The sequence below is a fragment of the Drosophila sulfurigaster genome, chromosome X (assembly GCF_023558435.1).
Source record: "Drosophila sulfurigaster albostrigata strain 15112-1811.04 chromosome X, ASM2355843v2, whole genome shotgun sequence".
Taxonomy (NCBI): domain Eukaryota; kingdom Metazoa; phylum Arthropoda; class Insecta; order Diptera; family Drosophilidae; genus Drosophila; species Drosophila sulfurigaster.
The window spans coordinates 3791072-3814770 of record NC_084885.1 but is presented as its reverse complement, the minus strand read 5'-3'; the positions used below and the strand labels follow the sequence as shown (position 1 = coordinate 3814770).

The following is a 23699-nucleotide window of genomic DNA, read 5'->3' as shown; positions in this document are numbered from 1 at the left end:
GTGTGTCTCTGAAATTGTCTCTCACTCTGCGGAGACAAGTTAATTCTATGAAGGCGGTCCCTTTGGCGAGCATATTGTGTTGAGTCAGACGCGCAGTCGACTTGGCTTGGCTTGGCTTGGCTTAACTTGTCTGTTTATTTTGTATTTGTTTTTGGTTTTTTTTTTTTTTACCTTCACAAAAATGAATTCACTTTCGATTTCCAGCATTCGTCTTTACATCGGCGGCTGCGCAGCCGCCGACGACAGCGTTGAGTATTACCTCTATATGAACTGGCGTTATCATCCATGCCGCAGCATTTTCAATTCGAGTGTGATAAGTAGCGGACGCCGGACCGGAACCGTACCGACCACCGACCACCGATCACCGAATACATTGTGTTATCTCGCAGTTGTCAATTCGCGGATTCGCAGTATCGCAATACAACGGTGCAAAGTTGGAATTTTTTTTATTGTTCGGTTCCTTCGTGAAACACAGTGCCATCGTATCATCATTTTGGTTACTTTTCTAAATTTTTTTTTTTGAGTGATTATTTTTGCCAAGTCAAAAGTTTGGCTCGAAACAACAAGTTACCAATAAAATCCATCGAGTTGCTGCGTTATCATAGCCATGGTAAATTTGTGAATTGTTTATGTCCCTATAACGGGAGGACATTGAATTTGTTTAAGAAAATATGAACATTTTGTGTGGTGATTATCGCTCCTCCATCCACTCAACATCCACCTTCCGTATAATATTCCTTTACGCGAACCCGATTAGGAAATACTCTACATTGATTCCTAGCTTATTCAATGAAACAACGAACGGATCTAAATATTATTTATAATAATTGGGAAATAAGGATGTAGTCTTAGTTCAAAGTAATTATTTTTCTGAGCAAGAGTTTCTTCTGTAAGAAATTCATGTTTCAAGTCTCTCACTCCCCTTTAAATATTAAACAGGAAATCCCTTTCACAAAAAAGTACCAAACAGGAATTCACGCTTTTTTATGCGAAACGCATCATTAAAAGTCGTGAATGAAGAGTTTTAACAGGTCAAAGGATTTATTTTATTTTATTGGTTTGTAGTAATTGCTAAGGAAGTGTAAAGTAACGTTATAGAGGGATATATTATTGTGTCTATTAAAAATCAAGAACAGCGATGATTTGTATAACTTTATACAACAATATCAAGTTATAGCATTGAAGTTTGTATTTGATATTTTAATAATATAATAATAGAAGTAATAATATCAAATAGTATGATGATTTATATCCGCTATCATTCTACATAGCATCTAAACATTCCATTCGAAAAAAGTTTTTTTTTATACATAAGTATGCCAATCATGTTTATTTTCTAAAAAATTAAAAATTAACTTTTCATTGGTGTAACTTGTTTTAAAATTAACTAAATGAGAACAACACTCCCAAATATTTTTGCGGATTACAATGCAATCAGTTTTTTAATTATTGAAAACCCCTTTATATGATGCACAACGATGCATTGGCCCTGTAGCTTTGTCTTCCATATTTCAAGAGTAATCTTAAGCGAACACGCACACGTACATATGTACATGCATATTAAGTAGTTGAACACTGCAATAGTATGGGTATTCCCTGGTGTTGACGTGACCCACATTCCATTGTCAGATAAAAAGTAAGAGAAAGAAAGAAAGAGCATAAACGTCACAACATGCATAGCGTGTGCATCGTATGTGACATACGTATGTATGTGTGTGTGTGTAAATATATGCAATGTGAAACTGTGTTGTTGTTGCAGGGTAGCTTGAAGTCGTTCTCATTTGGTGCAAGAGAAAGAACTTGAATGAACCTTCAGATAGCTGACCTAAAGAGTTGTAATCACATTATCATTCCATTAATAATGTTGTTATTTCTGGTGATCTCAAAATCTCAATCTCAGTCGCTGTCTCCATTCCCATTCATATTTATTGGTCATCATTTACATATATATATATATATATGTATGTATGTGTACTAAGGTTGTTGTTGTTTGCTTGGCTCATTCGTTCATCTGCCAACTAAATTATCGTTTTCTCAACGAGAGTGAAAGCTTGGCGCTTATTTTTTGTTATTTTGTTTTTTTGCTTTTTGTTTTTGCGGCTCGCGTCTCATTTATTTGATCTGCTATTGTTGTCGTTGTTGTTATTTTTACCGTCGCCGCCGTAGAAGTTGTTGTTTTTTTTTGTCAATTGCTTAGCATCAATAACAAATATTTGTAGGCTATGCTAATGAGCAGAAACCAAACGAAAGCTAAAACTGTGCGCCAGCAGCGACTGCGACTGCGACTGCGACGCAGCTGAAGCTGAAGTCGAAGTCGAAGTCGAAGCCGAAGCTGAAGAGTCTTCAGGCCGTTAGCTGTTCAGGCACTCATTCATTTTGCATTTTCTGTTATTCAATCAACATACAGTGCACGCTCTTAAGTGTGAACATTCGATTATGTGAACTTTCTTAAGAGTAAACATCAAATTTGGTTCCGCTAAAAAGTGAGTGTAGTCTTCCCCCAAAGCAAAGTATTATTACAAAAGACTCAGACTATTACTATAAAAATCATTCAAAGAGATCATAACACTTGAATAATGCATACCTTAATTCATTTAACTCGTTAGCGAGCACATTCCTGTCAACTGTAACGGGTGTGCACTGTAAATACGGAGTGCCAAAGCTTAACTGCATATTAAATGTTGTTGTTGTTGTTGGTGGCATTGTGCGGGTCATTTCAACTTTTCACAAATGTACATACATAAACATCATCTGCTGCACTATCACCAACCACATTCCCCCCCCCCTTTTCTTTTCCCCTTCGCATTTTATGTTAATCATTCTCTCTGTTTTTCGATGGCTTGGCACATTTTTAATTGTTTGCCATTTCTTGTATAACATATTTTCATTATGGACCGCGTAATTTCACCGCCTGCATTTGTAACACCTACGAGTACTCATCTTCACTCAAGAGCGCGACAGAGATAGACAGACGGAGACAGAGACTGAGACAGAGACAGCACTTGGCAGCCCGCTGATCGCTGATGTTGCTTGCTACCTTGCCTTTTGTTTTGTTTTGTTTTGTTGTTTTTTTTTCGACTAACGGGAAGTGAAAGTTTTCACCTCGGACGCGGCATTTCTTTTTGGTTTTTTGGCATTTTTCATTCGTTCGCTCGTTCGCTCGATCGTTTCTTCTTCGCTTGAGGCCACTGGGAGCTTATGACATTTTGTCCAAAATCCCCCAAAATCGTTGCTGCTTTTGCTGCTCGCTGTGCGTACAACGAGCTCATTATTGCTGCACAACGCAACGCACCACAATGATCATCGAACTATGTTGAGTTGTTGATTAAACAGTGTGCGCCGGCCGCTTACGCAATTTTCATGATTATAATTGGTGAAAGGGCATCTAGTTATTACTTCACAAGCCAGCCAGCCAACCAGCCAGCCACTTGACCAGTTGCCCCTCTCAATAACAGGATGATGGCACCGAAAACCGAAACAGGTTTCCTCGACGTACCGACAATCAAATACCCTACTTGACCGACTGACTCACTGACTCAACTATTATTGCACAGCATAAACTGTAAAAGCTGGGACGCTGAGATACTGAGATTCACAATTGTGTGCAAATACGAACGACCCAAGCAACACTTGAAAACTTGATATATAACATACTATATTTAGCCAAACAGTAGTTATGTTATACAGTCGAAAGATCCTAGCTGAAACATTATTTGTATATTATTGTAGACATAAGATATCGACAGATATTGACAGATTTCTAGACCCTTCTAATACTTCACTGACTGAGTCTCTGATTAAATAAGATCATTCCAATGGTGTTGGTTGTTTCTGAATGAAAGACTTAAGTTGAGAAAATTCCATATTCCCACATTGAATCTATTAGCTTAATAAATGCACTGGAATTAATTCAAGTTCACACTTTAATTCATTCATTTCTTTAGGTGCACTTCGCACGCGATAAATCTCAAAATATTCGCTTAAAATTATGGTCGTGATAAATTATTTAAAAAAAATCTACATTTTCCATTTGTCGCATAGCGAAAACATTTTACAGAATATTTTTGTTATACTTTTTAATTAGTTTGCTTAGAGTTGTAAGTGTATTGCATAATATTACCACTTTCGAAGTACTAAAACCAAAGGGGAATTAAAGGAAGACTTTTTCGCATATTTGTAAAATTCTAAAACATTTTGAATGTGGAGACTACTTTGATTTAATTTATAACTTATATTTATTGTATTTTTGTATTATTATTGGCGCATATAAAGCATAAAATATTATTGCAAATATGCATCAGGCATAAATATTTATTTGTTATTTTTATAACTCTACAATTTAATTGTTTTCCAAAGTTTCTTCACCTCTAATCTGACTTCTTCTCTCTCTCTTGCTCATCCAATCCTAATCTCCTACAGAGGCTGTTATGGCTGACAATTGTGACGGCGTGCTGCTTTTGTGCCGCTCACGCAGTTCTAAGCGGCAAGGAAGCAAAGCGTCAAGCAGGTTTTGATAGATATGGACCACCACCAAGGCCGGCACCACAGTACGGACCACCACCGCCACAACAACAGCAACATATACCACATCGCGAATACGGCGTGCCCCAGCAAATACCCTTCAGGGAATACGGTCCACCAGCGTTGAAATATGGACCTCCAAAGCTGAACTTCTTGGGCGGTGGCTCCTCATCATCATCCTCTTCATCATCAGGTTCCTTGCATGAGCAGGTCAAGACGCACTTTGGCGTCCCGGTGCCCTTCTATGGTCCGCCACATATTCAGAAGAAGCCTGGACCCCAATATGGACCACCTCCACCACCAAGCCCAGTGTATGGACCACCGCAAGCACAGTATGGCCCACCTCCACCACAGCCGTCGCCACAATACGGTCCCCCTCCATCACCCCAATATGGTCCACCAAAGCAAAGGTACAAACTCACAGAGATTAACCGTTTGTGGCGGAGAGTTGCGTAACCACGAATCTGATAACCACAATAGCGTGGAGTCGATTGCTAATCTGCATTTATCTCGATCCCACAACAGGTATGGTCCTCCTCCACCACCACCATCGAAGATTCAGTTCGGCGGCCCTCAGCCATTGCCTGCACCACATCCGGCGCCATTGTTTAAGCCAGCCCATCAGCCAGCGACATCTTACGGACCACCCGCCTCTGGCCCATTGAATTTGCCACCTAAGCCAGTGTACGAACCTCCACCAAACTATGGACCTCCACCACTTCCCATTAGCTTGCCTGGACCACAATCACCCAACTTCCACAGTGTGCCCCAGCCTTCTGGAGGCCCATTGCAGCAAGTGCGCATCCAAATTGATGCCTCTGGACACACACACAGTGTGAGCGGCTCCCAAGTGCCATTCCATACTGCCTGTGATGGCTGGAAACCAATTCCAGCACCTGTCGGCGCCAACATTGAGCAGCATCACATTGAGAGCCAGGGCTACAGTGGTGCAAACATCAACCAGGGTCACAGCCAGGTCAACACCCAGGGCCAACAGATTGTCACTCAATACAATTTGGGTGGTGCTGGTGCCACCGGAGGGTCAAGCAGCATTGTTGACGGCCTTACCGACGAACAGTTGGTGGCTGTCGCTCTTCAAGGCGATGTCAACAACGTCATTACAGGTCCGTCAGGTGGCGATGCTCATCTCAATAGCATTGACTCTGATGCTTTGCAGGTACGTAGATCACAGCATTCAGTTAAGAGGTGGATAGCTATCGATCGGGTCGTTGACATCAATAGTCATCGATCGTTTTCGCCAAACCAATGATGACTTTCAAATTTACGGCCTTAATGACTTTTGTTAGCAGAATAAGGCTGAAATAGTTCTCCACCTTGAGCTTCATTTCAGAGTCAAGAGTCAAGAACCCTTAATTGTTAACCGATCTTCATTTATCTATCTAGATCACCGTTGAAAACTCGAAGCCAACCGAAATATTTGCTGCAGGTGGTCCCAACTATCAGCCCACAGGTAATGGCCCAATTCCCGGCCCTCAGTATGGACCTCCGCCGCCAGCTCCTCCACCACAGTTCGCAGCTCAAACCAGCAGCCATGCGCAGTCCTCAAGCCAATCCCATGCGCATTCGCATTCGCACTCACAATCAAACGTCAACATCCAGTATGGACCTCCCTCAGACAATCTACTGCCTCTACCACAGTACAACGTTGGTCCACCCAATAAGCCAGTTGCTTATAGGCCACCAGTTCCCGCTGGACTGTTAGAGTCCATTGGCGCTACAGTGCAACACTTGGATCAATTCGGTGTTAAGCCGCCTCAACAGTCACCCAACTACATTCCACCCGCGACCAATGAAATTGCCTTGAGTGGTCCATCAGGTCCACCACCTGCCCCACAAGCTCTATACGGAGCACCAATCAACCAGCTGCCTCCACCACCACAACAGATCATTTCACAGCAACAGTTGCCACAAGCGCAACCCGGACAAGTCTTTGGACCACCAAAACTTATCGCTGTGCAACCCTACAACCCAGCTGCCCGACCACCACCACCTCCAAATGGCCATTTCGCACAAGGACTACTGCAACCACCAGCGATTCAGCAACAGTACTTGCCTCCGCCACCAATCTTCGTGCAACAGCAGCAGCATCAACAGCAGCAGCATCAACAGCAGCAGCAACATCACGCTGAGAATAGCTACAGTGCATCGCAGTACACGCAGCAATACATCAATTCGCAGGGACTTCCTTTGGCCCAACAATCACAACGTTTTGACTTGGATCCACGACAAAACACCCTTCACCTTCAGCCCCCAGTGACCGTGCACAACTGCGGCCACGGACCCAATCTTGTCAGCAGCACTGGCTACGCGGTTCAGCAACAACAACAGCAGCAGCAGCACCAACAGCAACAACAATTTGGCAGCATTTCGACGGCTTCAAATGTTGGCTATAATGCCATTGCACAAAGCATTCCCCTAGTTGAGCAGCACACTGAGTTCCTAAGTGGAGGCCCTTCTGATAGTTATGGTCCTCCACCGTCGGGCAACGATATTGATTTTGATCATTCCGGTTATGCTTCTCAAAAGTCCGCTGTTGCCGCTTTGCCCGATGGCACAGATCCTAATCAACTGCCTGGTCTGAATGGCTTAGATGTGATTTCAGCGCAGAAATCGCAAAGTATCCAACTTAATGCTGGTGCTGAGAAATCGGCGCAGAATTTTGAAATTCAATTTGGCACTTCATTGAACAATGCAGCTGGTAGCGGTAACGGTAATGCTAACATTGCTAACCCCACAAACCTCGACGAACATGGTGTTAATCATGAGGAGATTTTGTCCCAGGGTCTTCTGCAGTCCATACTTACGGCAATTGAACAACCTCAATCGTCGTCAGCAGGTCCACAGAACCATAGGGCCCAAAGTCGTTCCGATGAGCCATTAGATGATGCTGATGAGGATAAAGACCTGCATCATCACGATTCCAAGCACGATGAATTGCACGACGAGAATGATGAGGAACTCCATGCCAAAGTTAAGGAGATTGAACCTATTGTAGCTGCTGATGTTCAGGAAGAAGCCAAGAATTAAATCGAGTCATTAATTACTTACTAGTACGTGTCAATCCATAACGATAGAGTTCATGTCCCACATTATCGATTCGCTTTAATTCTTTATTTATTGCATCATTATCTTTATCACACCCATATAGTACTCTTATATTTTGCGTTTTGTATTTATCATTTAATTTTCCTGAACTCCCTTGTTGGACAACAAGCCATTAATAAGTGTCACAGACATGGGACGGAAACTGATTTTAGAAATCAATCCTTGTGGAAAGAACCACTGAGTCGATCGATGGGGATCCAGATAAAAAAAACGAATATAAAACAAAATGTCTTATTTAAGCTAATTGTTTAAAACTATATTAAATAAACAAATTTATTTATTGTACATACAACACGTCTTTGAGAAAACATTTTAAATTTTAAAAGAGCCACCCCTCAAGACCTCAATGATGACAATGGAGTGATTATTGGCGAGGAGTTGGAGCCTCCAACTCGGAGGTCGCCAATCAAAAACATGTAAGATACCTACAGTGAAAAGCATAACATTGCGGTATTATTCTAAATATATACCAAATTTATACACCTCAAACATACTAAAATATACAGAAGGCTATATTTGGTATATTAATATAGTACTGCGTTCAAAATATTCCAGGATGTCAGCGAAAGCCGCTAAGAGCCAATTGCAGTATGTGCTTTTAGCGATACAATTTATTTCTTAAATAGTCTGCGTGCAAAAATAACAAATAGGCGAAAAATTATATTTCTTATAGTCTGAGAAATCTACATAGGTGTAAATACGGACAGACATGTTTATATCGTCTAGGATGTTGACGCTGATCAAGAATATATATACTTTATGGGACCGGAGAAGCATCCTTTTACATGTTACATACTTTTCCTGCGGACACAAAGCTGTAATACCCTTTTACGCTATGAGTAACGGGTAGAAATAGTTAGCGTAAGAGCAGGAGGATGAAAAGGAAAGAATCCAATTGTTTTCAGCACTGACTGTATAAAAAAAATTAAGCAAAATATAAAATAAAATTAACTGACATACATAACTATTGGAAAATGTTAATTATTATTTTAATTAATTATTATTATTATATTTTATAAATTACACTGAACACTGATTAACAGTTGTCAACTATAGCAGAGTCGTCTGTAAAAAGCTGACTGATTTTCTCGAATTATTTCATAGCAGTAAGCATTTAGGTACACGAATTCGCGTGTTGAAAACACGAATCCTATGAAGCATTTGCAATATTAACACGTGAATTAAAACTGATCGAAAAAAAACCAAAACTGTTTTATGTTTATATTATTATTGCTTCTATATATTTTTTTGTTTATTAAAAACAAATAAAATTTACCTAGCTCATTTTTATAATTATTATATTTTTTTAGTTTTGTATTATATTTAATTTTTATTTTTGTAGTCCCCGAGTTTATTTTTCCCTACTAAAGTGATTTATTTAATTTCGTTTATATCTTTAAAAACATGAATTTTTGGTTTTTGAATTTATTTTGTTTTTAAGATCAGTAGATATGAGGTCCACATTAATTTTTAAGTATCGATATGTTTTCAGACCAATAAAAAGCAACCAAATAATAATATAATAATAATAAATAATTGAATGAATTACGAGTGGCTGAACTCATTAATATAACAATTTATTGTTGAATTCAATCTGGAATTAAGCATCCAAAAATAAATTTTCTTTCGATTAATTATCGGACGCGGAATAGTAGAAACTCATTTAATTTTTTCGCGTCGGCGTTAACGCGTAAGAATGCATGGAATATATTCGATATTTGATCGTGGAATCCACAGCTTAAAACAATATGCAAATCGATGATTTGATAATCGATAATTTGTTACAACTCTATTTTTCGTCGGCATAAGAAAAATGTTTTTATAATTTATTTGTTAATTACAAACAAAAAATAAGTGTGGAACGGATACAAGTTAAATAAAACCAAGTCGTTTTACCTAATTAAGACACTAGCGGTATACTGCGACTAAGTTGAATAAGCTTGTGTGCTCAGATAGCAATTGTACATACGTATGTTTGTATACCAAATATAAATAAGTATTGAGGAAATACCCAATGTGAGAGTATATGAAAATATTTGTGCGAGAAGAAAATGATGAGAACACGTGTATTTGTAGTGTAAGATTCAAAATATTGTCTGATTTGTACAAAAGAAATGCTTCCGAGTTGCCGCAGATCGTGTGTTTTGTGTTATCCCTAAAAGTGCAAAGTTTTTTTATATGAAAATATTTGTGATGAGTTAAGTAATAAAAAAAAATAACAAAGGAAACTCAACATTGCATCGGTCCATTTTTTTATAAATTGTATATTATGTGTATATTGATAATACTTATGTATATATAATATATATTTAATTTTTTTTTAGTTGGTATGTTTTAAAATATAGTTATTGATAAAACGTGAATCGTAAAAAAAAAAAAAAAAAACGAACATAGAGCACAAACGACATGGATCTACTATGTTCGGAGAGTTTACAAACTGATTCCGAGCAGGCCTTAAACGTTGTGATTCAAAACCAATCGAAGTCCACCGCAGTTGCTGAAAGAACTTCAAAACAACAACATATTAATATTAATGGCAACTCTCCGCATTGCTCTTTAGGCTGCGATTATCGATCGAGCAACGTTAAGAAGAAGACTTCCGCCGCCGCCGACAAGAGTGATTTAATTAAAGATTCGCCCCTTGTTGCTTGCAATATGAGTAAGCTCGTTTATGTATTCACTTCTGTCGCGTCCTCTCCTTCCACTGGTGAATCAACAACAACAACAGCTACATCAAACAGTCCACAACAAAATACGCAGTCAATCGGTTATCAAGCCACTAATCAGCAGCCGCCGCCGCCACCTACGCATAATTCTCCAAACACAAAAACAATAAATCGATCATTAACAACAATAAATACGAATGCCGCTGATCCCGATCCAGACATTCATAATAAACATGCGAATGCACATTTGGTTGTTAATGATCCCACATTCAAAACTGATCGCTGCTTAGAAAATGCGCTCAAAACTGAAGAGAAACATCAACAGCAAATTACCAAAACATATTTCCAAACGATTCAAAAAGATATAACGCCTCCTATGCGCAAAATTGTTGCTGAATGGATGATGGAAGTAAGTACATTTTATATACATAAATTAACTTTTATTTTAATAGCAACATGTTAAAATCTCTCATCCATTTAAGATTATGAAAGTAGGGCAATCACAACATACTATTTTAACTACTACATCTATGTATATACCATATCTAGCTTGATTTATCATGAGTTGAAATGGTTGGATAAAATGATTTTATTTTTATTTTTTAGTTTAAAGATTTAATAAAACTACATATGAATAATAACGATACGAATATTGGTGATCTTCTGCGCAGTTCATGTTTTATTTTATATTTTTACCAAACAATTTTTGTTTTTCAAATGATAAATTAAACATACTAAAATATAACGGACAGCAAAAAAAAAAATATATATAAAATTTTTAAAATATTACTTCGGCATCACTACTACTACTTTAATATTTCCTACAGAAACATTTTCATAACATTTTTTACTTTTTGTATGTATTTCAGGTGTGCATCGAGGAGAAATGTCAAGAGGAGGTTGTTTTATTGGCGCTAGGCTATATGGATCGTTTTCTATTTTCTAAATCGGTTCGAAAAACACATCTACAAATTTTAGCCGCCGCCTGCTTACTGCTCGCTTCTAAACTACGCGAACCTCATTGTTATGCACTATCCGCAGAGCTCTTAGTTTTCTACACGGATAATAGCATAAACAAAGATGATTTAATAGTAAGTTTAACAAACAATTTCTTGTATTTTAAGTGCTTTATAAAGTATTATTATTTGTCCATGTCTCGATGGTCATTACAAGCAACTTAATTAAATGAATTTAAGAAAGAGTTTCTTGTAACCTTTTATCAAGTGTATCAAGTGTGTTTTAATAAGTCTTATTATCTTTCGTTAAATATCAAACGATCGTGTTGTCAGTTTTTTAACATTAAAGAGTAATTGAATTCAAAAACCATAAATTATAATAATTTTGTGTTTTTTTTTTTTTAATAGAAATGGGAATTATTCGTGTTAAGCCGTCTGGGCTGGGATCTTTCATCGGTGACGCCCTTAGATTTCCTAGAGCTCTTGATCATACGCCTGCCCGTCAAGAATAAAAACTTTTCGGGCTTGAACATTGAGCAAGTACGCCAGCACGCTCAGACATTCATATCATTAGCTGCCAAAGGTAAGAAACATTTTAATATTTCATGTCATAAAATTGAAGGAAACAATACAAATACAAGTTTAAATCACTGAGAATTAAGAATCTTAACTAATTCCAATTATTTCTTGCGTATAATATTATAGAACACAAGTTTGCTACATATACGGCTAGCACAATTGCGGCATCCAGCATTGCTGCATCGATTTGTGGTCTCAAATGGGATCTGAGCACTGGTCACAATATTCATTTTCTATTAAGCCTGCTTACTGATCTAACTAGTGTGGGACAGGTAAGATCATTAATGAAGGCACTTAAATTCTTAGATTCATTAATTTACATTCTATATCGACAGGATCAACTTCAACAATGCATGATGCAAATGGAGGACATATTTAAGGAGCACAGTCATAATTTGCAACCATATTTTGTGACCGTTGAGAATCCTCCAGCGTTAAAAGGATATTATAATCAATATTCACATCAGCAGTATCATCAGTATCAAAAGTCCATGATGCCAGTCTTGCAGACGTGCAAAATGCAGGCTCAAGGAGCAAAGGAGCTACACGAAATTGAGTTTTGAAAATTTGGTTAAATTTGATAATTTGGAAATTAATATGCAGTCACATCGCATATGCTAGAAGCTGTTAAACAAATTTTTGCTGACTGAACCGCCTTAATATTAACATAATTTAACATATATGACTCATACATTTGTAAATGTGTACAAGTTATATTTTAAACAGGATCGTATACAGGCACGCCAGCTAGCTGCCATTCTATACTATAAATAAATAAGACAAACACTGTATTCACTAGTTATTTTTTATTTAACACACTTCCACAAGATAATTTTAATTTTTTTTTTTGTTTCTCCATGGGCTTACACATAACGCTTTACTTTTATATATTTTGAACTTGTACAGATTTATGAATATATCTGAAACTATAATTTTATGAATTATGTATATTGAAGCTACAAATTTAATAATGAAAAAAACGGAGGAAAAAAAAAGAAAACAGACTGATTGTGAAACAAAAGAAATCACTTATGTATGTATAATTTACGAACTATATTAAAAATGAGTAATATATATTCGATAGTTGTTTAATATATAGCATTTACGTTACCAATTAAATATAAATACTTTTATCGCTGGGTAAACCCTGCGTTGTGCGTGTTATTATACACAATAAATACATTTAATTATGTCTACGAACAGAAACAGAGTTGGTACTTTTTTGTTTAAAGATATAAACAATTTGATTAATTTTCGCAAACATTATTAATATGAATAAATGTTCAATGTTCAATAATATAAATATAATTTTAATATCTTAAAGTTAATACATTTTTTTATTAATAATTTATATGAAAGCGAAAGGTATTGACAATTGGTAAGTATCTTACATTAGGCCACAAAATGTATTATATGAAATATTTGCATATGATTTAATATCTGATTTTTATACCTGATATCCTAGAAAGGTATTCAAAGGTGAAAACTTGTTTGTGCATTGGATAAGATTTAAGTACGACAATTATAATTTGAAAATTAAAACCTCCTAAGTCTCACGGCTTGGGCAACTGTGAGTCAACGAGCGCAAACATTCGATGAGGGTTCAGAAAACCTAAATTCTGCGACTGATCATTTAAAAATATCATCCTCTTTTTCTCATTCAAAAAAAACTTGAATTGCGTCTAACTTAAAATTTGTTACTATAGAAGCTCGAGCTCTTCTTGCATGTGTATAACATTCGTATTTAATAGTTCGGAGATGGCATTTTTCCACATCACAAATATTTTTGGAGGTAACAATTTGCGCTTATTAGATTATAGCGACTGTGTAGAGCAAAATTAAAATCTGCTTCATAATGGTGTATATTTAATTGCTATTGAATTATATCGCATTTGCCAGGTTATTATAGCAATTCGGATTTGATATATGTACATAGTAAGAGATCGCGATTTAACGAATTTTGATGATGATTACTATCATTTTGACATAAATTGAATTTATACGAATTATGAAATTTTAAGATTTAAATTAGTATTATGTATACTATGCCTATGAATAAAGATATAGCCATTGTTACCTATTCACTGAGTTGAATCTTGAATTTAAAAAAATTGTATAGATATGGTGCATGATTTTTATAACATACGTTGTTGATCATATAATCATGTGTGGAATTAAATATGATCAAATTAAAAAAAAATTAAATATTTGGTACTAATTCATATTTATGTTGAACTTTAATTGCAATAAAGATGGATCTACACTAGATTGTTTTTTAGTGTTTATTAAATCACTGAAAAAAATACATCACTGTGCATAAATACATCTCTCGCAAAACAGATTGAATTGCGCAAATCATTCCATCCTGTGTATAAAAGCATCGCATGCGGAAGCAACCACTCAAAACGTAGATTGAAACAGAACAAGTACCTTCATTTGAATACAAATTTTTTGGATTGAAAATAATATTATTATGTAAGTTATTTTTTACCTGATTTATTGACTTAATTGTCCCGTATACCAAATGTTATTCAAATAATAAATTATTATTGTTATTATTATTATTATTATTACTTACAGGATGAAGTTTCTGTTATTTCTAATATTGACAGGATGTTTGGCGAACATCGCATCGCTTCCGCTACCTGTTCCCGACGAAGAAGTAGCACGAAGTTTTTCGTCGGATAATCAAACGGTATTGATTGACAAAGCTGGTAATTTTATTTCGATTGAGCAACCTGCAGGCAAATTAGTGGAAACCAAAGGCAAGACGACCGACAAGAACGACATCTTTGTTTCAATTTCGCGAAATGAAGTTCCGTCAAAAGCAATACACCCTCAAATGCATTCAATTCCCGACATTGAGAAACAAACCACATTACCAGTGGCCACTCATAAGGAACTACCTATTATTAACCAAGAAAAACAGACATCTGAAATTGACGTTGTCAAAAGCGAAACCGAAAGCAACACTCCAGTGACAGTTCAAGCTGAATCAGAATCAGAATATACTACGCTTTCGCCCACAATGGATATTCAATCTATCATCGACAAGATCCATGACAATAAGTTGTCCGAGAACAACCCCATCGCCGATTTAGAAAGGATTCAAGAGTTAACTACTCCACCTACAAACGTATCTTCAATAGAGCCGAAACTGACGCTGGACAAATCAGCTGCTTAAGACAACGGTTTGCATAAAACCAAATAATCTTTTTAATTTAAAAACGTTAGATAATAGGGTAACGATCCAACCATTAGGCATTAACATTAAACGTTATACTATTTTTAAGGATTATATCAGCTTTTAGCGTCCCGCAACAAACACAGTTTTTAGATTACTAAATACATTTTTTTTTCTTATTGATGTTAAACAGGTTATAATGAATAACCTCAGCTATTTTTTTAATAATACAATAAAGTAATTTATAATATACTTTACAATCTATTGTGTCTTAATTGGCATCATCTTCTAAAGTTGAAACTAACAAAACAAAAATTGAACTACTGACGACGTCAACGGTCGATGCCAATAGATCTAAACCTATCGACTTGCCTCCACTAACTACTGGCATGTAGCTCGCCTATCGACTCGCCTCCACACCTATGTATTCTCTTAATAGATAATATTCAAGCCAGCCACTCTAATTTACTTTACGCGGCTAAAACTGCGTTGTTGAGATGAGAAGACAGTCATCGTTTAGGAAAAAGTGTTCCTTAATTCTCTCCCTGAAGCTTCATGGTCTTCAGAATTAATATAACATTTGATTTTATCTTACCAACTCCATGTTTTTTTTTAGCCTAATTAAAGAAAAAATTAATGCTCATAGTTTTCAATTGTTAAAATTTATTTCTTCGCTTATTTCAAGCATTACAACAATATTTAAATTCAAATTTACATTTAATTACATAATATACAGTTACAGTGTAGACATACAAATAAATAATTGTATTATACTTGATGCACTACATATTTAGATCAGCTGTAATTAACCAAATCTTCATACCACTGCAAGAACAATCACAATAATTTGAATATTTATGCTTATCTCCTCCTTCCTTCCATTCCCTTCCTACCTTCAATTTTCTCTCATGCAAGACTCCAAGGCTTAAGCTATGAATTCCCGACTAGAAGATATTCTGTTCCCAGGTCTACTCATTTATATAAACATACACACATTGGCGAACGCGCTTTTGACGACGCTCGCCACTGATCAATACAATTGTTCGGGTTTCAATTATTTCATAGTGGCCAGAAATTCGTGATCGTTATAATTAAAATGTGTTTTTGTATCCCTTGCAGGTGAGATCAGCATACGGACAGACCGGCAGGGTTAAATTAACGCGATTATAGATACAGATCAATGTAATATAATAATTTTTGCCTTGTTTTTTTTTGTTGTTTTTTTTAGTTTTTGTTCTTATATTTTTAACATAAAATAGTTTTTTCATTGACCAAAAAAAAAGTATAAATTTCACAAGATTTGTATTTCCGAATTAATCTTTTCACGTGTAAATGTGTAATATATAGTATATTGTTTGTCGACCATATTACACGATTTTGTACTAAGCTGAATCGTGGTTCACACTCTTATTCTATTATATGGACGCAAATCTTTCGATCAAAAAAGAATTTATACGAATATACTTAATTGGGCTAAATATGTTTCTTAGTTTGCCCCCCTTTTACGTCCATTTTTTAAAAGGTACAGCGTATCGACCAGCCTTCAAATCCCTTATATCAGAAGCAAGTTAAATTTTTTACGAGAACAGAAATGTTTATAAAGAGTACATAGATGTTATGGTGGCCCAGTTGAGTAAACACCCAAGTCGCTCTGCCCAGTCAGTCACATTGCAAGCGTTTCTTTGATAATTTTCTTCATAGCATTTCCCATTGACGGAACTGTCGAACCCGTCGTGGAATAATCAAATTTAAACAAATATGGCTGGACGTCGGGAAACGAAGTGTCAAAGATCAGATCCAGCTCACTTTGACTGGGTGTCTTTGGCACATAGTCGTGTCGATTCATTAGTTCCGTTATGTAGATAACCTTCTCAGTGAGCATGTCGGAAACATTTTCGCGACAAAGCTGACGCTCATCTTCGTTCTCATGCTTAATTAAGTCCAAATGAACAGTCCAAACCTCCCAGGGAATCGACTCTTGTGGAAATAACCAGCGATTTTTCTTTTTTTGAAAGAACTCCAAACTTATTTGGCCCGACCCGCAGCTTTCGTTTGAGCGTAGCTTTTCGCTAAACAAATTAATGGCACGCTTCACCCGCTGCGTCAAGCTATCGGATGTGCAACATACGTAGGTGAAGTCGATAAAGTCACAGTCCACATCCGAATATCCCACAGTGCCAATTGAGTATTGAGCATCACCCGTATACATATATTTGCCTAAGCAGCGATGGAAAAGCACTGTATGAAAAATGCTTGCAACCGCCTCGTCAACCTGCCGACCCTCCATTGTGAGGTCGAATACCTGAGACCTTGCATTCATTTTTACACGCTGTTTTTTACTAGACTTTATAAATACGGCTTAGATTGAATTTGATTTTTCGGTATTATGTGCTTATTTTATATATTATAGTGTCTCAAATTGGTCGAAGTGGTTTAAGCGTAAGTGAATACTTTGAATTTGATTATAATTTCCCTTTTTAAGCTACCTTGTGGCTGTTTACTTCTATAGCTACGTAATTACAATTTATATGATTAACTTAAGATCGTACCCAAATGAATCTTACTGTTCCATAAATATAACTCTGCTTCGACTTTCCTGATGGCGTCCTGGCGTGAACTGATCAGCGATATGCGGCAATTCTGAAGATAAGAGAAAAACGGAATTAAGAATAAATAGGATATATCTGTTTACAAATATCAGTATCACCATTATCGATAAGGCTCTCATGTATCACACACTATACATCAATGGTATTATCTACAGAAAATATATCAAACTGAGAAATGCAAATCACGGGTTTCTACAGTACACAACTTTTTCATTCTAACCAATATAAGACCATTTTTCGAAATTAAACAAAAATAAAAAATCAAAGTAAAAATATATCATACACTCTAACTCGTCTGAAAATAACGCTATCTCTGTCTAACTCGTGTTTTCCAACAGTCGAATCCTTCAGTATCACATTGAACAGAAAGGACCGAATCACAAACTTGTTTTGCATTAAGCATAAATGCCATAAAATTGCCTAATATAGAATTTATCAAAAATTGTATACTGTATGAACATATAAAAAAATCGGGAAACGAAAAATCTACTACCGATGTCGTCTTTGAAGATATATTAAACGTTCTTAAAGAGAATACGATATTTTTTCTTTTATTGTCAATGTTTTTGCTTACGAAATTTTGACAGCACTGGGTTAGCTCAAATCTTTTATATGCACATACATATGTACATATGTAGTCTTTAAGATCTACCTGTGCTTACACATGAACAACATCTAAACTGTTGAAGCTAATGACGAATATGTATGTATGTATATATATGTATATGTACATACGTCACATGTACATGTCCATATACGTTTTGTTCAAACTAGTATAACGTACCTGAATACTCATAAATCGGATGGTTTAACCCAACCGCCATATTCCTGAGATACACACAAATAACTAAATTCTTGGAAAGCCAAAAATCTGGAAAATTTTATGCTAACGATCTTAAAGTGAAAGATGAAAATATGTACATATGTATGTAAGTTGCAGCTGACGATTAATATTGCTTCGAATAAGTGACTTGTAACCCATTATTATTGGTATAAAATCAAGCAACAGTTGCATTTGGCACAAGTACATAATACCCTTCTATCCAAAGGAATATGACTACTCTAACTAAAGTCTTATCGCTTGGCATTGTGGTTGGCGCTTTTCTCATCGTCATTTATTGCAGAAAACACAATAAAACGTGTTACATCTGTTACATACAAATACGCAATTATGGTCAATTCAATGCAAGGATTTAGTGCATTTTTCTATATGTTCTATGTGCCCTAGTTCCACGCCAATCCACTAGCCACGATTTAGATTGCCCCTCATTTACCGCATTTACCATGTGTGGTAAACACGCAGTACCAAAACTATAGTCCTTAGTTGTACACAAAGTAGATAGTTCGACACCAACCATACTAAAGAGATGCGCATTGTATTTATGCATGCCCCTGAACACTTACGTATATATGTAAGTATGTATGCACATGTGCATGTATTTGTGTTTGTGTATAAGCACGTTGTGAGAATTTACTTTGTACGATTTATGATTACATACCTGCTGCTGGTGCATCGAGTGATTTGATATCAATGTGATTACACCAGCTAATAAATGCTGATGTGTTTGTTGTTGTTTTTTGTTGTGGGGGTTGGGTGGGCTGCGGTGGCTCTGCGTAACAGTTTTTGCAGCTGCAACCGCCGCAGCCAAAATGCTTTTGATTGTTTTGTTGTGGTGTTGCTTGCTTGATGACTTTACGAATTGTACCTCGTTCAATGTGTCACTCCTCGCTGTATAGTCTCGTTCAATAGATAAGAGAACTGAAGCGCAGGCGTTTATACTTTATTTTCATACTTTCATGCACGTTGTTGCCATTAATAGTTGTTTGTTTTTGCTCACACTGTTGTTGCTTTTATACAAAACACAAAAACAAAAAAAAAAATCAGTTTAGTAATCAGTGTTTCACTTAAATGTCAAATGTATTCAAGTACCTTTACGATCTTGTAATGGAATATTGAAGCAATTGCTTTTTATATACTATAAAAATCTTTATTTTGTGTAACTTCGTATTTAATATTTATTCTACGATGCAGCAAACACACGGAGTAGAGGTGGATTAACATACGCTCATTAATATCGATATCTTTACATGTTTTTCAGAATCGATATTATTACAAGCATCGATATATTTTATTGTGCAACTCACGTATGTTCATATGTTTGATTTTTAGTTTTGGAGACAATTTTTAATTTTCGATATTGAATTTATATCAAAGATATACATAATTGTCTACTATACAATATCAAAAGATCGTTTTGCCGAAGCCAAACATTATTATATCGCATAGTTGTTTTCCGAAATTAAAATACTTTATTACTTGCACTTACATAAAAACGTGTAATTTTTATTATTAATAATGGATTGATCATATAAGAATATGAAGTTGAACTTACAGGTGGAACGTTCGCGGGCTTTAAACCATTTTTTTTAAGTATGACAACTTTTTGTAACTTTCATCGATTGCTATCGTGTTTTATTTGAGCGCCAATTCAAATATCATTAGTTAAATGTTTTTTTAATACCGGTTTTTATTTTAGTTTTAATTTAAAATTACAAGAAACTTGTAATTTGTTGAAATTCGGTCCAGTCAGCTGTTATGTAATTGTATTTCAAACCAATCAATTCAAACCAGCACAACCCATTAAGGATTAAATTTTTGTCGAAAATAGAAACAAAAATTTGAATCTAATGTGTTAAGCTATTTGTCCAGATGCAACCTACTTCTGTTCTTACCTTACTTTCTCACAATAATGTAAAACTACTAATCAAATTCTTAGACATCAACATCATATAAGTTAATTGTCATGTCGATGGCCTAAGTAGCTAGCACTCCCCTATTTTAGTTATTATATTATTTTGTATAGTGATTAAACACGTAAATAAATAAGTAATAATACATTTTAAGAAAAATCGAATTCGACCTTTGAAATATTTTTCACAATAGTTATATAAATAAATGAACACACTATTTTTTATATTATAAAAATTGAATTTATAATATGCAATTTATATATTTATTATTTTCAATTACTGGTTTGACAATTTCATTCTTTTGAAGTTGTGATTAAATTTTAGCAACTGGCTTCAAGCCTAAAATTTTAAAACATTGTCGCAGAACAGCGGCGGTTGCTTCGCATAGTAAAATGCGGCTGTGATTAACTTTAACAATTTTGCCTGTCTTGTCTTTTTCAATGCAGTAGCAACTGTCATAGAATTCGGTGAAAGCAGTGCAGACTTCATAACAAAATTCGCAGAGGAAGTGAAGATACAAGCCACTGGAACATTTGATAATGATGTCAAAGAATTTGAGCAATGTTTTCGCAAGCTTCCACTCCTTTTCATGATCCAATACAATGTTAAATGCGTCCAATATCTTTGCAGGATTACTGAAATCTTCGCCAGAGCTGCGAGCAATTGAACAAATACGAGAGTATGTGTACAGTAAATATACGGCAGTATTTCCTCGATCATCCAGCATTTTCTCAAATGAAAACACATAATCACTAATACGATTGTGACAAAGATCAGCGTATTTGATACAACCATATGCCACTGATTCTTGAGCATCGCTCAACTCCTGTGGTGTTAGTATTTGATCACGACCTCTGTCCTGCAACTGTTTCAAAGAACATTTCATTCCCTCGTCGAGCAAATCAGACAATTTAACGGTATCGCCAGAGCGAGTCTTGAATTTTTTGCCATCTTCACCCAACACGACGCCAAATTGCACATGATCGATACGATGTTCGTTCGGATTAGCAATGCCGCAACGCTGAGCAGCTTCAAATATGGAATTAAAGTGCGTGCTTTGTCCAGAATCCACAACATAGATGATCCAGTTAACACATTCTTCTTCTATGCGGTGTCTAATTGCAGCCATATCTGATGTATCATATGTGAATCCTCCATCCGATTTCACTATTGTTAGCGGTATGCCAGTTTTATTAACATTTGGCCACATAATTTCACGGCCATCGTCGTGCTCCAAGAGATTCTTGCTTCGCAAAAACTCGACAACAGACAACATGCGCGATTGATAAAATGATTCGCCACGTTCCTCAATCGTGACGTCTAGTCGATTGTAAATCTTTTGGAACTCCTGTCGCGAAACGTCACATATGAGTTGCCAGGCCTTTATTGATTTTGGATCACCTGCTTGGAGAGTGACAACGTGCTGGTAAGCCCGCTTTTTGAAGTGCTCATCATCATCAAATCTGTAAGTAAAAAAGACAATAAACCAAATATTTTAGCTTTACACAAATAAGAGTTTTCCTACAATTGTTACACAATTTAAAATTAGTCTGCGAACGAGGCTTTCACTATTTTTTCATAATAATAATTTAAGAAGACATAAGCCAAGACAACATAATATAATCTTAATGATGAAACCTTCGGGTCATTACATTAATTTTACTAACATTCAATACTTACCGCTTTTTGGACTCTTTATAAAATGCTTGTAAATCTCCAATTGGTGGACTCTCATTAATGAAGTTGGGAAACCGATCTTCCAAATGGGCAATGAGCATGCCGAACTGTGTACCCCAATCGCCCAGGTGATTAATGCGAAGCACATCATGTTGCAAAAACTCAAGAAGGCGGCAAATCGATTCGCCAATGATCGTTGATCGCAAGTGACCAACATGCATTTGCTTGGCAATGTTTGGCGATGAAAAGTCAACGAGAATGCGTTTCTTGGGCACATTCGGTGGACTAATGCCATCACGCAACATAGTGGTCAAGGCACTTACAGCATGTTGCCTACAAAGAAAAAAGAAATATATACATATCAACTGATTTGTATGCACAACTAATTAAACGTGGAGGAACAAGAAGTAAACTTACTTGCTGAGGAAAACGTTCACGAAGCCAGCACCAGCAACTTCGATTTTATCAATTAATGGTGAAGCCGGGCAACATCTCTTGATCTCAGTGGCAATATCACGCGGTGTTATGCTAATGCCGGCTTCTTTCATTTTCTTCGCTAATCCCATGGCATTATTGCATTGGTAATCACCGAATTTGGCGGACACATTATTCACAGCTGCAATAATAACTTGGGTTTTACTGTATAGAGGATAAGCTTCTGCAATTGCTGCCGAAAAGATCTTCTCCAAATGATCCATTATCAAGAGAGTATTATCCGAATCAGTTTCCGGCGACATATTCTTCTTCTCATCGGCTATTGCCTGTTGTAACATAATATTAATCAACAGATATAAAAGTCATTGGTCAGATATATAGATAAGACGAATTACATACTTGATTAATTATGGCAAGACGATGCTTAAGTTTCGCATTCTCATTCAACAGCTTAACCACGGTGTCATCACCCTCTACATATGGCGACAATTCTTTTCGTGTCGAGTATTGGACTTTCGTGTGCAATTCTTTCGCTACACGTTCCTATTGAACGGATTAGTTTGTAAATAGTGAAGAAAATTCTAATTTTTTTAATATGAACATACCAAACTATTCAGCTTGTTTAACTCTGTTATTAGCCCAGTAGACATACCGCAGTTGTTATTTACTTAGATCTGACCACGTTACAATTCTGAAACAAAAGTAGTTGAGGTAAAATAGATCTATCGATACTATCGATATTATAAACAAGTTAAGGGAGGAAATAGCGTTGTATTTTCACTCGATAACATATCCGCGTCAAGCAAATGCTGACACGGAATACTACAAAACATATGCAAGTGGGTTGAACAGGTTGAGTAATTCCAAAATACATAAAAATACAAAAATAAAAAAAATATAAAAATCACCATAAACAATTATTAACTCTTTTGGGCTATGATTGGAAAAACACATGTAAATTATCAAGGACTGTTTTGAAGGTTCAATGTTGATTTATATCATGTTAAAATTAAGTTGATATTAAAACATCTTATTTAAATTTATAGATTTATTTTCTAATTTAAGGATTAGGATTGCCAAATTGGGAAAACTATTTATGAAATGTTTAAGCATTGTTTGCAATAGTTTTAAATTTAATGAAGCAGACGATGATTAACATAATATAAAATAAATAAAAATTCTACTAAGGCATACT

The 23699-nt window shown here is 35.9% G+C and overlaps 5 protein-coding genes across 6 annotated transcripts; 3 read left to right on the top strand and 2 right to left on the bottom strand.

The window, feature by feature from the left end:
- The first annotated feature begins 299 nt into the window (after positions 1–299).
- On the top strand, positions 300–7932 carry LOC133848859 (trithorax group protein osa). Its single transcript, XM_062284571.1, has 4 exons — positions 300–610; positions 4420–4931; positions 5047–5698; positions 5926–7932. Exons 1-4 carry the CDS (start codon positions 608–610, stop codon positions 7567–7569), a joined length of 2811 nt encoding a protein of 936 aa, XP_062140555.1. The 5' UTR covers positions 300–607; the 3' UTR covers positions 7570–7932.
- A 1500-nt stretch (positions 7933–9432) lies between these two features.
- LOC133848112 (G1/S-specific cyclin-D2) lies at positions 9433–12922 on the top strand. 2 transcript variants are annotated; one of them, XM_062283506.1, is made up of 6 exons: positions 9433–9616; positions 9972–10722; positions 11183–11404; positions 11678–11852; positions 11975–12120; positions 12184–12922. In XM_062283506.1, exons 2-6 carry the CDS (start codon positions 10054–10056, stop codon positions 12409–12411), a joined length of 1440 nt encoding a protein of 479 aa, XP_062139490.1. In that variant the 5' UTR covers positions 9433–9616; positions 9972–10053; the 3' UTR covers positions 12412–12922. The 2 variants fall into 2 exon arrangements, with proteins under 2 accessions (XP_062139490.1, XP_062139491.1); XM_062283507.1 differs by having other exon boundaries at positions 9435–9616; positions 10208–10722.
- A 1298-nt stretch (positions 12923–14220) lies between these two features.
- On the top strand, positions 14221–15277 carry LOC133848113 (uncharacterized). Its single transcript, XM_062283508.1, has 2 exons — positions 14221–14323; positions 14429–15277. Coding segments are annotated over exons 1-2 (606 nt in total). The 5' UTR covers positions 14221–14321; the 3' UTR covers positions 15033–15277.
- Positions 15278–16234: 957 nt separating this feature from the next.
- Positions 16235–19711, bottom strand: LOC133848140 (autophagy-related protein 101). Its single transcript, XM_062283565.1, has 3 exons — positions 19572–19711; positions 19141–19489; positions 16235–17672 (listed from the first exon to the last, which is right to left on the bottom strand). The coding sequence occupies exon 3, from the start codon at positions 17350–17352 to the stop codon at positions 16696–16698; it is 657 nt and encodes a 218-aa protein (XP_062139549.1). The 5' UTR covers positions 17353–17672; positions 19141–19489; positions 19572–19711; the 3' UTR covers positions 16235–16695.
- A 943-nt stretch (positions 19712–20654) lies between these two features.
- LOC133848139 (probable arginine--tRNA ligase, cytoplasmic) lies at positions 20655–23241 on the bottom strand. Its single transcript, XM_062283563.1, has 5 exons — positions 23110–23241; positions 22904–23047; positions 22487–22830; positions 22073–22402; positions 20655–21855 (listed from the first exon to the last, which is right to left on the bottom strand). The coding sequence occupies exons 1-5, from the start codon at positions 23152–23154 to the stop codon at positions 20706–20708; spliced, it is 2013 nt and encodes a 670-aa protein (XP_062139547.1). The 5' UTR covers positions 23155–23241; the 3' UTR covers positions 20655–20705.
- Between the last annotated feature and the right edge of the window lie 458 nt (positions 23242–23699).